This window comes from Acomys minous (genome assembly GCF_964271855.1).
Source record: "Acomys minous genome assembly, chromosome: 8".
Taxonomy (NCBI): Eukaryota; Metazoa; Chordata; class Mammalia; order Rodentia; family Muridae; genus Acomys; species Acomys minous.
This window is the reverse complement of record NC_140489.1, coordinates 33,962,820-33,976,589: the sequence shown is the minus strand read 5'-3', so window position 1 is coordinate 33,976,589 and position 13,770 is coordinate 33,962,820. Positions and strand designations below refer to the sequence as shown.

At 46.7% G+C, this 13,770-nt stretch overlaps 1 protein-coding gene across 3 annotated transcripts in view; it reads right to left on the bottom strand.

The window, feature by feature from the left end:
• The window catches only part of ZFYVE1 (zinc finger FYVE-type containing 1), a 53,864-nt gene that overhangs the window by 5,020 nt on the left and 35,074 nt on the right, over nt 1-13,770 (bottom strand). For 2 of the 3 annotated variants that reach the window (XM_084792073.1, XM_084792074.1), the window contains exons 5-7: nt 3,003-3,109; nt 536-644; nt 34-131 (exon numbers count right to left, since the gene is read on the bottom strand). In XM_084792073.1, coding sequence (XP_084648199.1) covers nt 34-131; nt 536-644; nt 3,003-3,109 — 314 coding nt within the window. Of the gene's footprint in view, nt 1-33; nt 132-535; nt 645-3,002; nt 3,110-8,448; nt 8,566-13,770 lie in introns of those variants that run through there. The other variant, XM_084792075.1, reaches the window with a different exon arrangement.

Here is a 13,770-nt window from a genome sequence, read left to right as displayed (position 1 = left end):
AAAAACCTCTCTGGCTGTGGTACTCAGACTCACCCTGACCAGGCGTACTTTGCGAGACCCATCCAAGGAGAATCGGTGGAAGCAGATGTTTTGGGCACCACACTGACTTCCTTGCCTCTCTCGTAGCAGGCCTGAAACATGGATTACTCTGCCAGTTTATTCTAGGTACGCTGGGCTCATGACCTCCTCACACCCCAACCCCACAAATCACAACAGCTGAGGGGTACACCAGGGCTTTATATGAGAACGACCTGCACACTAGTCTGGGACCCAAAACTATGCTCTAAATTATATGCCTGAAACAGACAGAAGAAATCCATCTGGAGCGCTTTCCTAAGAAGCAGCTCAATCAGAAGTGCAGTGAACAGATGACCCTTAACCCTGAACTCAACAGGAGGCATGGATGAGCTGGAACAATAGGGAAGAGGCCTCAGAACGAGGAGTAAGCACTGCTGGGCCACCCTGCCTCGTTCTGACCATCGCAGAGGTTCTAGGCTTTTCCCAGTTGGAGTGAGGAGCGGCTCAGCGGACTCACCTTGCAGGTGTAGACTCGGTTGTCATACTGGTGTGAGTACCGACAGCGACTCCTGGCTGCATGAGGCACCCCTTCCTTGCCATGGTTCATGCTGTTCTTACAGCCCACCCTGAAGGAGGCCAAACACAACAGTGACAGGGCTAAGGACACAGTATCACTCACACAAAAGGGTCTGGACAGGCGTCGGACCAAAACCAGTCCTGGGTTCCTACCCACAAGCCCCTCTGCAACACTCATGGCGATAGCCCAACAGAGAGCAACTAGTAGCCTGAATGGGGAAATGGGGAGAAAGAAACATCAACCTGGCTGCTCAGTAGAAATGGAAGAGATAGGAGATGCCAACCTGACTAGAGATGAAAGCTGAGCAGGTCTTAAGAGATTTAAAATATAAAAAGAGATGAAATTGAAACATGATTAGTTTAAATGAGAATGTGTGAATGCTTGGTCCCCAGGTGGTTTGTTTGCAAAGGATTAAGAGATGTGGCCTTGTTGAAGCAGGAGGGGCTTTGAGGTTGTAAAATCCCACACCATTTCTAGTTAGTGTTTGTGTATGAGGGCGCTCTCTCTGTCTCTGCCTAATGTTTATGTCTCAAGACGAAAGCGCTCAGCTACTACTCCAGCACCATGCCTACCTGGCTGCCGCCACGCTCCCCACCACAACGCTCATGGACTCTCACTCTCTGGAACTGTTAGTCCCCAAATGAAATAATTTCATATATATATATATGTTAAACTTATTACTTATACAGCTTTCTGCCCCCATGTGTGCCTGCACACCCGAAGAGGACACCAGGTCTCACTAGATGGTTGTGAGCTACCATGTGGTTGCTGGGAATTGAACTCAGGTCCTTTGGAAGAACAGACAGTGCTCTTTACCTCTGAGCGATCTCTCTAGCCCAAAATGACTTCTTTTATAAGTTGATGCGACCATGGTGGGGTTTTTTTTAATAGCAATAGAAAAGCAACTAAGACAGTAAAGTTAAACCATGTGGCTGCCAAAATGTAAAAATGAAAAGCAGCCCCCAAATTTGGCAGTGAATTCAGGGGAAGCTTAATGCTGAACCACAAAAACTCTCAAGTGAAAGGCAAGCACCATCATGCTGATAAGGCAGAAACAGAGAGCAGCACTTTAGGGTTTCACTGTGGTTAACACAGAAAATTCTAGAAATACTGCAGACACTCCAAATGAAAGGTGATGACCCAACAGGGCTTAGTCCTCTCATGCTGTGGGCTGAGACAGAGCAAGAGGACATGTAAGCTACACAGGCAACTAGTGCCTCTCCTCCCTTCACAAGTGGAACTCTCCAAAAATGTCCCTGCCCTCTACTGTGAAACTGAAGACCTTTTCCCCCAAGGCAGAAATGATTCTGCAGCCTTAGGTGAAGTGTAAAGTCCAAGGCCAACGGCCATGCCTAAGAGAGTGGGTTCCGGGCTCCTGCTGTAAATAGGCAAGAATAAAGGACAGAGACTAGATGGTGGCCCTGGTAAAAGCAAAGCAATTCGGAGGTGACGAGGATGTGGAGGTGTGTCTACAGACATGGAGACTGCAATCTGGCCTTGACACACTGTGTTTAGACTCACGGGATCCATCCAGAAGTAATAAGACTGTGATTTAATTGCCTTAACAGCTTAGGTGATACACCAATCCTCAAGGTAAGGATCTACAGGGTGTCACCCTCACCTGGGAGTTAGGAAAACCACCACTCCACAGGTTCTTTGCAGACCTACTAAATCTGAAAAGGAGCTAAGCACACTGCTTAGCACACTGCTTAGCAGAGTTCCTCTGCTTCGTGCTAAGTAAAATCTGTGAGTCACAGTTCTACTCCCTCTGTGGCCAAGTGGGGTCCACAGACCACAGCACAGCATCACCCTGAAACTTTCTCCAGACACAGGCATGGGTCTCAGGACCATCCAGACCTATTGATTCAGAGCTTTGATCTTGACAAGTAAACCACTCTTGGCCAATGCTCTCAGCTTAAGGTACACTTAAAAATACCCTGAGCAGCCTTGTAAATAGACTACTGCCAAGGGCACACCCCAGATCCATCCAGGAAAAAACGATTCTGAACATTAGGAAATTCCAGCCAGGCATGGTGTCATCCACCTGTACTCCCAGCACTTAGGAGGCAGAGGCAGGCGGAGCCACAGCAGTCTTTCAAGCAGTTTCTCCTGACATGTATTCCTAAAGCCCTTACTACCCCAAAGTGGTCTCCAGACCAGCAGATCACACACACGCTGCATGAGCAGAGGTCAGAGGACAACTTGTGGGAGTCAGTTCTCCCCTTCCTTTCCACCTGTGGGTCCCACAGTCAAACTCAGGTAGTCAGGCTTAACAACGGGAGCCTCTGCGCGCTGAGCCAGCTTCATTCTATAACCTAACTAGCAATCTGGTGACTGGTGCACACACCCAAGTCAGAAGCAACACTCTCAGCCAAGCTGGAGCATGGGCATGGCTGCCCTCACTTACCCACAGCTGAGGCAGAGCGAGGAGCAGGTGAAGTACTCATCTGGAAAAAATGAACTGTGCGCCATCTGGTCATCAGGAATCTCACCGCTGAAGCGGTCGCTCAGTGCCTACCAAGGAGAGAAGGTGATCGGTGAAGGCCCTCAGCAAGTCTGGGCTCCAGCTCCCCTTGCCTGCCTTTCTAGGATGGGTCACTCGCTCCTAGCAGATTTCTTGGGAACACCATAGTAGAGGAGGGAGTCCCATACATGAACTCCTTACTATCCTCCCTGACCCAACCAACACCAGCTCTCACCACAGGAAGCCTTGGAGAAAGCAGCCCACTGTTCAAGCTGTCGAAAGTAAACAGTTACCCTTTTTCCCTTAATTGCCTTAGAAGTCACAAGCACCTCACACAGGTGCAGCATTTTATTCGAAACCATCACAGATAAGGACTGATGTTCATTCCCTTTGGAAAATAACTCAGCTTCAAGGGGAGGAGCCAAGAAACACACTGGGCTTCCGTCTCCTTTCTAGCCACTGGCTTCCCCATGAATGTGACCAGGCCACAGAACTATCTCAACATAGAAAAAAATGTCATCTGTGTAAAACAAACAAACAAACAAAACAAAACAAAAAAGTAAGAATTCCCCAGTCAGGCCAGGCGTGGTGGCACACGGTTTTAATCCCAGCACTCAGTAGGCAGAGGCAGGCGAACTGCTTTGAGTTCGAGGCCATCCTGGTCTACAAGGGGAGTCCAGGACAGCCAAGGATACACAGAGAAACCCTGTCTTGAAAAAACAAAAACAAAAACAAACAAAAAAAAAAAACAAAAAAAAAAAACCCAAAGAATTCCCCAGTCATTTACCAACTCTATTAACCTAAAAGTCAGCAGATGGCCAAAGCAAACAATGAAATAAAAGACAAGTGCTTGAGAAGCAGAGACAGTCTCATGTGGAGAGTGCTTCCACTTCAAATAGGATTCAACTGTCCCTTCGTATCTGAAGGGCTCTTCAGCCCTAATGGCACAAATGAGAACGGGCTCCCTGCACTGGGCAGCCACACACTGCTGGGGGAAGGAAAGGGAAAGCAGGCGACAACAAACGCATATGCTGTTACTCCTTCAGAGAACAGCAAAGAGCAGGAAAACGCTGGGATGCGGGCTAAAGGGCAGATGTGGTGGAGGTGGTGTCTGAGACAAGCTCTCAGGTGGCCAAGGCTGTCCTTGAACTCCTGACACTCCTGCTTCCTCCACCTTCCTGGGATTACATGTATGTGCCACTATACCCGGCTCCAGGTTACATATTAAACTTTAACTAGTCAGCTATTTATTTATTTATTGTGGTTGTATTGTTCTTGTTTTGGGGATTGGGGTGTTTTTGTTTTGTTTTCTTCGGTTTTGTTTTTGTTCTTTCCTAGTCTGGAACTAGCTATGTAGACCCGAGTGGTCTCAAACTTAGAGATCCAACTGCCTGTGAGGGGCACGCCACTATGGCCAGCTTTCAAGCTGCTTAAGAGTCTCACTTAATGAGAACTTATTTAAGGATTCTTTCCTCAGCTGGGTTCTAAGTTAGGGGTATTGCATTAGGACCTAAATAAATTCTAACCCAGCACTGTGAAAGGCTAAAATAGGTTTCTCTTCTTCTTTTTCATAAAGTCTTAACCTGAGCTGCAAGCGCAAGGGCCTAGAGCAGCATGTGGTGCCAGTGCTGAGTGAGGTCAGTGTGAGGGCATAGTAGTAGGAACTCGTATAAAAGCACTCCAATTCAGATCCTGTGAGGACAGCAGGGAGGCTCACAAACTCCATTTGAAAGTGATGGCAATCAAGCGGCAGCCTTTGAGGCAGGCAAGCAAAGACGTCACAAATACTATCAGTCCTATCCTGCTTGGGGATGTAGCAACAGCACAAAAGACCTGAAACTGGACATTGACAGAGTTAGAATCATAATGAGAATAAGATGATAACCAGGGCGCATGGAGCACTTGCTGGCCCTGACTCATCCATCAGGGAACGCGCTGGTCTCATCGTGCCCTTTGTGACCACACAAGACCACATCCTCAGCCTTCTTGGAACACGAACTGCACCAGACACCTGAATGAGGTACTCAACAGTCAAGAGATGGAACACTATGGATATTTTGAGTACTTTCCTCCAGGGTGAGATCACAACACTTTGAAATTTTCCTCTGCAGCCTACTACAAACCCTAGCACAGGTCTTCAAAGGCAAGTAGTCAAGTCCTTTGGGGATAAACTAACCAGCACCAATCGCTACTTCTAACCAGCTCTTCCCTCCTCCTTCTCAGTCCTGGCCTGGCCCCAGCCTTTATCTCATACTCCCTTCTCAAGTTTTACTCCTTTAACTGGCCAAATTTCTGCTAACTCTTAATGCTATATACTGGTTGGTTTTATGTGTCAACTTGACACAAGTTAAGAGTCATCAGAGAAGAAAGGGCCTCAGCTGAGAAACGGCCTCCAGGAGAACCAGCAGTAAGACATTTTCTTGATTAGTGATTGGGCGGGGAGGGCCCAGCCCACTGTGGGTGGAGCCATCCCTGGGCTGGTGGTCCTGGGCTCTATAAGAAAGCAGGCTGAGCAAGCCGGGGGGAGCAAGCCAGTAAGCAGCACCCTCCGTGGCTTCTGCATCAGCTCCTGCCTCCAGGTTTCTGCCACGTTTGAGTTCCTGTCCTAACTTCCTTCCATGATGAACAGTGAAATGGAGGTGTAAGCCAAACAATCCCTTTCTCCCCAGCCTTCTTTTTGCTCATGGGTTTTGTCGAAGCGATAGGCGCCCTGACTAAGGCAGGCTGTGCTTCTCAAGCATGGCTGGCATAAATGGCTTTGAGGATGGTGGTGGAGAAGTAGGTCATCATCTTCCCATTAGATCACCAAAAGAATTGTTCTGTTATTTTTATATATTTTTTAAAAGATTTATTTATTATTTATACGGTATTTGGCCTGCATGTGAGCCAGTAGGCCAGAAGAGGGCACCAGATTTCCTTATAGATGGTTGTGAGCCACCACATGGTTGCTGGGAATTGAACTGTGGACCTGTGGAAGAGCAGTGCTCTTAATCTCTGAGCCATCTCTCCAGCCCCTTATTTTTATATTTTAAAAACCAACAAAGATGTAGGATGTAAGTGTGATGGCTCATCTTGGCTGTCAACTGCATCTAGAATTAAGTAAAACCCAAGCAGCTAGACACACCTGTGAAGGACTCTTCTTGGTTGGATCCTTGAGTCAGAAGACCCACCCTAAATCCAGGAAACACCCTCTGGTGGCAGCCTACATTAAGTGACACAGAAGAAGGAAGCTTTTGCCTTTTGTCTGAGCACATTCATCCATCCGGTCCCTGAGGGATTCCTTCACTGAAGTCAGAACCTACTTCTTTGGGATTCCAATGTAAACTGAAAACCACAGCTCTAGTGTTGGAGACATGGCTCAGTGGTTATGAGCACTGTCTGCTCATCCAAAGGACCCAGGTTCAACTCCCAGCATGCAGATGGCAGCTCACAACTGTCTGTAACTTCAGTTCCCAGGGATCTGACACCTTCACACTAATGCACATAAAATAAAAATTTTAAAAACAAAAACAAAAAAGAAACAAACAAAAAAACCTAGATGACCACAGCTCTCAATGACTTCCTTAGGCCTCCAGCACCAGAGTGGAGCTGTTCCTTTAAAGAGACCTAATACAAAAAATAAATGAAAAGTTTGCATTAAAACACAAGGCCTGGGCGGGCGTGGTGTGGCAGGCCTGTAATCCCAGCACTTGGAATACAGAGGCAGGTCTGTGGCTAATCTGGTCTGTAAAGCGAGTCCAGAACAGCCTAACACTGAGAAACCCTATCGCAAAACGCCAAAACCAAACTGAAACAAAAAAACACAATGTGGACAGAATACTGTAGAAATAATACTCGTTTGTTTGTTTGTTTGTTTGTTTCTCTGTGTAACAGCTCAATAGATAAATCTTTTAAAAAAAGAATGCTCTCCAATGGGTCATGCCTACATGCCTGCACCACTCACAGCAAACACTGAGCATCAAGGAGCCTACCCGTGTAGGACATGCTGCACATCGGCTGCTGCTGTTAACACTGTTGTTTGTTCTGATGCTGGGCCTGTGTTCCTTTCTTCCTAAGGCATTCTCACTGTCTACACCAGACCGTGCACAGGACTGAACTAGCATTCTCAGCTCCTTATAACCCAACACCTGAGAGGTGCAGGCAGGAGACCATGATATCAAGGTCATCTTTGTCTATATACTGAGTTTGAGGCCAGCCTGGGCTAACGAGACCCTGATTCAAATCAAACAATGGAAAAGAGCCTCTGTCCTTACTGGTCGTCATGGCTCCTGGCCTCTGCAGGGAAACACAGATAGCTGCAAGAAAATGGTTATTATCTAACAAAGAATCACAGGAAGAAGTAAAAGAACATGGGAGAAACCAAAGAGTATCAGTATTATAGCCTTGAAGGTTTTGCAACAGATAATCAAAAAGCAAATTTATTATTATTATTTGTTGTTGTTGTATGGTTTTGTTGGTTTTTCTAGACAGGTTTCTCTGTGTAGCCTTGGCTATCTTGGACTTTCTTTATAGATCAGGCTGGCCTCAAACTCACAGAGATCTGTCTGCCTCTGCCTCTGCCTCCCAGAGTGCTGGGATTACAGGCATGTGCTACCATGACTGGACCCCAAAGCTAATTTAAATGTTGTTGTTGTTGTTGTTCTGAGATCGTCTCATATAGCCCAGGCTGGCCTCAAATTCACTGTGGCCAAGACTAACCTGAACCCCTTGATCCTCCCACTTGCTCTCTCAAGCCCCAGCATAGAGGATGCCACCATATTCTGGCATAAAGAAAAACAGAAAAACAGTATCAAATCTAGCCAGCATGAAATCACTCTGGGTTGAACTCAGAGGAGGGACTTAGCACCCACTAACAATGACAGAATACCTTCCACCATCCCAAGTGTCTCTACTCTGAAAGTTCTTTAGAGAAATCAGGTATTCCTGAGCTCCAGGCCAACCAGGGATAAATAATGAGACCATGTCTCAAAACTGCAACAAAAACGATCATTTTAAAGTATCTCTGAGCTTTTCCTGAAAGAAGCTGTGGCTTCCTCCTGCCCCCACCCCCAATACTCAATCCCTTGAAGTGCAGCCTTCTCTGACCCAGACAGACTGACTGTTGCCTGACACTGTCAGAGGCAACAGTGACCACTTATGACATCAGAGAGAGAACTCCTACACAAAACAGCCTTCAGATGCTGCGTAAGAGAACCAGCACGCCACCTCTTTCCCAAGTCACAGGCTGACAATAGTATATCCAACGCTGATGTGCTTTGAGACAACTTAGAACATGGGAAGAGAATAGTAACTATTAAAAAAAATCAAAGGTAGCATATTTTAGACACAAGGATGGGGAAAACCACCCTTCCACTGTAATTTTTTTCTAGTGCAAACATAAACCTCCTACCTGACTCTTTGGCTCAGTCAGTTTAAAGTCCCCAAGCCCACGCCTGGGGATGTACAGGCATGAAGTCCTAGGTCCACTCCCCAGCACTAAAAAAAGTTTCCAAACCTCACATCATTCCATGGTTCTTGGTCTCACCGCCTCCTCAGGTCTCAAGCTACAAGGAAAAGGCAGGGAAGGGTGTCTCTTGAGAGTGTCTGTGAAAGTATTTGAGGCAAAATTGGAGACCTGGTTGCCTGGAAACCAGAGGATCTTGAACTTTAGTTGCCTTGGTAACAGTAGGGCCCTTTCTATTGTACCTTTAAGGTTAGCCCCAGTTAACAGGAGCTAGCAGTGGAAGGCCTGGTTCCAAATGGATATTCTTCAATCAGCATTGCCACCCTCCAGCAATAACTGCATGAATATTTAACAGATGCTTCCTAACGTGATGGAACTGGAAAGTCAGAGTTTTTACAATTAAGGATTGGAGACTAAAGAAGGTATCACATGACACCTACATGACTTCAACCTGAAAACGGCACCTCCTGATTATTCAGAACTGTAAGTACAGATATCCACAGCTGATTTGATTTGCAGTTCCCGTTTCATCAATATTTATTTCCCTGCTGGACTGGGACTTGGGCATCTGTGAAGGAGGGTTTATGGGCGTCTAGGATGGTGCTGCCATGAACCTCATGGGAAGGAGTGGTTTTCACAACTAAGAATGGTACTGGGGTCTGGAAAACACCATGTGTCCAGGTGACAGGCAAAGTGGTTTTGTGAGCAGGTTATCAGTTTCAGGCACAAATGGCCACAGACATCACTGACACATGTAAATTCAGCTGGTACATCCTCCCAATGCTTCTCATAAATCACACTGCTGAAGCCATCCTTCCGTATGAGTGAATGTGAGAGCACTTGCCTGCGTGTGCCCGGTCCTGGTTTCAATGCCTCGGACCACCAAAACCAAAAAGAATATGAAAGCATGGCCAAGCACGGCAGCACATGCCTTTAATCCCAGCAGAGGCATAAAGATCTCTGGGTTAACAGAAGGGCTAGCCTACTCTACTGAACAAGTTCCAGACCAGCCAGGACTATATAGTGAGACCCTGTCTGTATTAGTCAATGTTCTGTTGCTGTGAAGAGACACCAAGAGGGGCTGGAGAGATGGCTCAGAGGTTAAGAGAGCACTGTCTGCTCTTCCAGAGGTCCTGAGTCTATTCTCAGCAACCACGTGGTGGCTCACAACCATCTATAATGAGATCTGATGCCCTCTTCTGGCCTGCGGGTACACATGCAGGCAAAACACTTGTATACATAAGAAATAAATAAATCTTAAATTAAAAAAAAATGTTTTTTAATCTTAAAAGAAGAAAAAAGAGAGACCCCATGACCATGGCAACTCTTCTAAAGGAAACATTTCACTGGGGCTGGCTTATAAAGGGTTAAGTCCATTATCATCACAATAGGAAGCATGGCAACATGCAGGCAGACATGGTGCTGCAGAGGGAGCCTAGAGTTCCACATCTAGATCTGCAGGCAGCAGGAAGACTGACATTGGGCCTAGTTTGAGCATTTGAAACCCCAAACCCCAGCCCCAATGACACATTTCCGCCAACAAGGTCACACGTCCTAATCCTTGTCAAGTATTGCCACTCCCTAATGACCGACCATCCAAATATATGAGCCTATGTGGACCATTCTTTTGTTTGTTTGTTTGTTTTGAGACAGGGTTTCTTTGTGTACCTCGGCTGTCCTCGACTCACTTTGTAGACCAGGCTGGCCTCAAACTCACAGAAATCTGCCTGCCTCTGCCTCCCCAGTGCTGGGATTAAAGACATGTGCCACCACGCCCACCTATGTGGCTGTTCTTAATCAAACTTGGTGCCAAACACCTTTACCCACTGAACCATCTGGCCAGCCTGACCTATCGTTTGGTTAGTTTTCTGTATATAGGCAGAGGAGTAGTGGTTTGTTCTTTTAAGATATGGTCTACTAGGGGCTGGAGATATGGCTCAGAGGTTAAGAGTACTGTCCGTTCTTCCAAAGGTCCTGAGTTCAATTCCCAGCAGCCACATGGAGGTTCACAACCATCTATAATGAGATCTGGTGCCCTCTTCTGGCCTGCAGGTGTACACACAGGCAAAACATTATATACATAATAAATAAATAAATCTTAAAAAAAAAAAAAAAGATATGGCCTACTATGAGCCCAAATATATAACCCAGACTGACCTTAACCCTCTTGCCTCAGCCTCCTGTGCCTCAGCGACTATAGGCACACGCCACTAGCAAAACTACTGAACCAATTTTTCTTCCTTCCTTCCCCCTTTTTTCAACATAACACTCTCATTGATTCTCTGGCATTTCCACATCATACACTTGATCACACCTCCCAACTCCCATGACCCCCCCCCAAAACAAAAGAGTTTTTTTTTTTAAAGTCCAATTTGTGCTACCCATATACTCACTAGAGCATGGTCAAACTCCCAGTGGCCTGCCCCCCCAAACAGAATTGAGTCCCTCCCCTCCCAGACCCCACGAGGAGCCATCAACTGTGGAGATTCACACATGCCATCACATACCCACATACCCCTTAAGATTTTCCTCAGTGGTCTCCTGTCCAGGATGCTACTCTTTTCTTACGTGTGGGAAGGGGCAGGTTGTGGCTACAGAAGCCCTGCAGTCCCCCCTCTCTCAGTCGTGCATCTGCAGTCATCCACATCACAACAAAGTTAGCCTCCTTGATCTTCCCAGGCAGCAGAAACACGGGCCAGGGGCCTTCAAACAGCCTCCGCTGGCAGCACAGACCATAAACACCACTCCTAGCTGAAGCAGTGACCCTTGGAGGCAGCCCAGACCACACACATTAACATGGCTCCAGGTGGCATCGCAGGCCACCTAGATCAGTTATGACCCCTGGTGGCAGCATGGCCCACACACACTGAACCCATTCTTTTTTTGGTTTTGGTTTTTGGTTGTTTTTTTTTTTTATAGAAGGGTTTCTTGTGCTGTAGCCCTGGCTGTCCTGGAATCATTCTGTAAACCAGATGGCCGCCAACTCACAAAGATCCATGTGCCTCTGCCTCCCTGAGTGCTGGGATTAAAGGTGTGCACCATCACTGCTGAGCTGAAGACATTCTTTTTTTTTTTTTGGTTTTTTGAGACAGGGTTTCTCTGTGTAGCATTGGCCATCCTGGACTCACTTTGTAGACCAGGCTGGCCTCGAACTCACAGCGATCCGCCTGCCTCTGCCTCCCGAGTGCTGGGATTAAAGGTGTGTACCACCACGCCCGGCCTTTTTTTTTTTCCCCCCAGAGCTGAGGACCGAACCCAGGGCCTTGCACTTGCTAGGCAAGTGCTCTACCACTGAGCTAAATCCCCAACCCCACTGAAGACATTCTTAATTGGTAATTTTCAATAATCTCTAATACCCTGAGTCACAGTTCCTAGTTACCTTATTTTGATGTTCTCATTTGCCACTGTTCCAGCAACTTATTATTTATTGATAGCAGTGTATTTCAGGAGTATAGTGATACAATGCAGAGATCTCCTGCCTAGATAAGGCCCAAGACACAAAACACACACAGGCATAATGGCATTATCTGCAATCTCAGCACTCGGGAGTTAGATACAGGAGAAACGAGTTCGTGGTTAACCCAGCCTGAGCTACATGTGACACTGTCTCAGAGAACAGCAGGAGAGTGAGCCACAAGGTGTTCAGCGGTTAAGAGCAGGTACTACCCTTACACAGGACCTAAGTTTGGCTCATAATTGCCTGTAATTCAGTACCAAGTGATCGAAAGCCTTTTTCTGGCCTCCAAGGACACCTGCACTCACATTCATATATACATGCATGATTTAAAAATAACTTAAAGACAAAACCAAATAATATGTGTGATGGCTCACGCCTTTAATCCGGGTACCCAGGAGGCAGAAGCCAGTTACAAAGTAAGACTCTTGTCTCAAAAGAGGGTGAGGGAGGCTCAGATGTTTAGAGCACCTGCTGTTGGTCTTGCAGAGGACCCAGGGTTGACTTCAGTACCCACTAGTTATACCAACTCACAATCATCTGTAAATCCAGTCTCAGGATGCAACCCCTCTTCCTGTCCTCCGCAGCACCAGGGGTGCACATGGTCCACAGACATGCATACAGGTAAAACACCCATACAAATCAATAAATCAAACAATCTTTTAAAAACACCACCAAAGGGCACCAGAAAAATCCACCTGGTAGATTACACAGCACCTGTCATGGTGGCGCGCTGGACTCTCCCTCTCCTGTCATGGTGGTGCGCTGGAGTCTCCCTCCCACAGTTAGGCTCTCTCCTACAAAGCAGCAAGCACCCTCCAATCACAGCATGCTCCACATGGCCAACCAGGGAATTTACAACAGGATTTCATTTAGCAGTGCTACCAAACAACAGACTGATCTTACTACTGGCATGGATCCACAATATACCTAGAAAGCACAGGTTTTAGTTTTATTTTGTTTTTTAAGACAGGGTCTCACTAGGTAGCTCTGGCTAGCCCGGAACTCACTATATAGACTAAGCTGGCCTTGAATTCACAGATCTACCTCCATAGTGCTGAGATTAAAGGCAAGTACCACTGGACTGGAGAGATGGTTTCACTGTTAAGAGCACTGATGCTCTTCCTGGGGCCCTGAGTTCAATTCCCAGCAACCACATTGTAGCTCATAACCATCTACACTGGGATCTGATGCCCTCTTGTGGCCTACAGCTGTACATGCAGAGCACTTATACACATTAAATAAATAATTTCTTTAAAAAGGAATGGTCATCGTGCCCAGTGACAATGATATAACTCTTAAAGATGAGTTTCCTAAAAGGTTAGCCCATTATCACTTTTGGGTTTTAGATGATACAGGGCATAATGTAGGTGACACATTGCATGACATCCAATTCCACAGCCGAAATCACCCTCTTTGCAATTTTCCCCCAAGCTTCAGAATGTGCTCTGAAGAAGGTTTCGTGCAAAGATACATAAATCCCAGGTGTGCTCAGCCTTGATAATTAGGAGTCAAAACGTCCTTCAATTTCTGATGTTCCTGTCTCCACTTCCCCAGCGCCCAGATGACAGGCACACACCTTCATGCCCAGTTTACGTGGTACAGGGAGCCAACATGGGACTAAATTTCTGCTAGCTGAGCAGTCTACCACCTAAGCTGAGCCTCCTCACCACCCTTCATCAACTGTTTGACTGACTCAGACTCCTTCCCCCCGGAGCTCCCAGCAAGATGAAGGTGTGTGCCATGTGCAACCCCACTCACTTCCTCTTCTGTACTGACTCTTTCCAGCCCAGGCTTCCAAGCCCCAAGCCAAG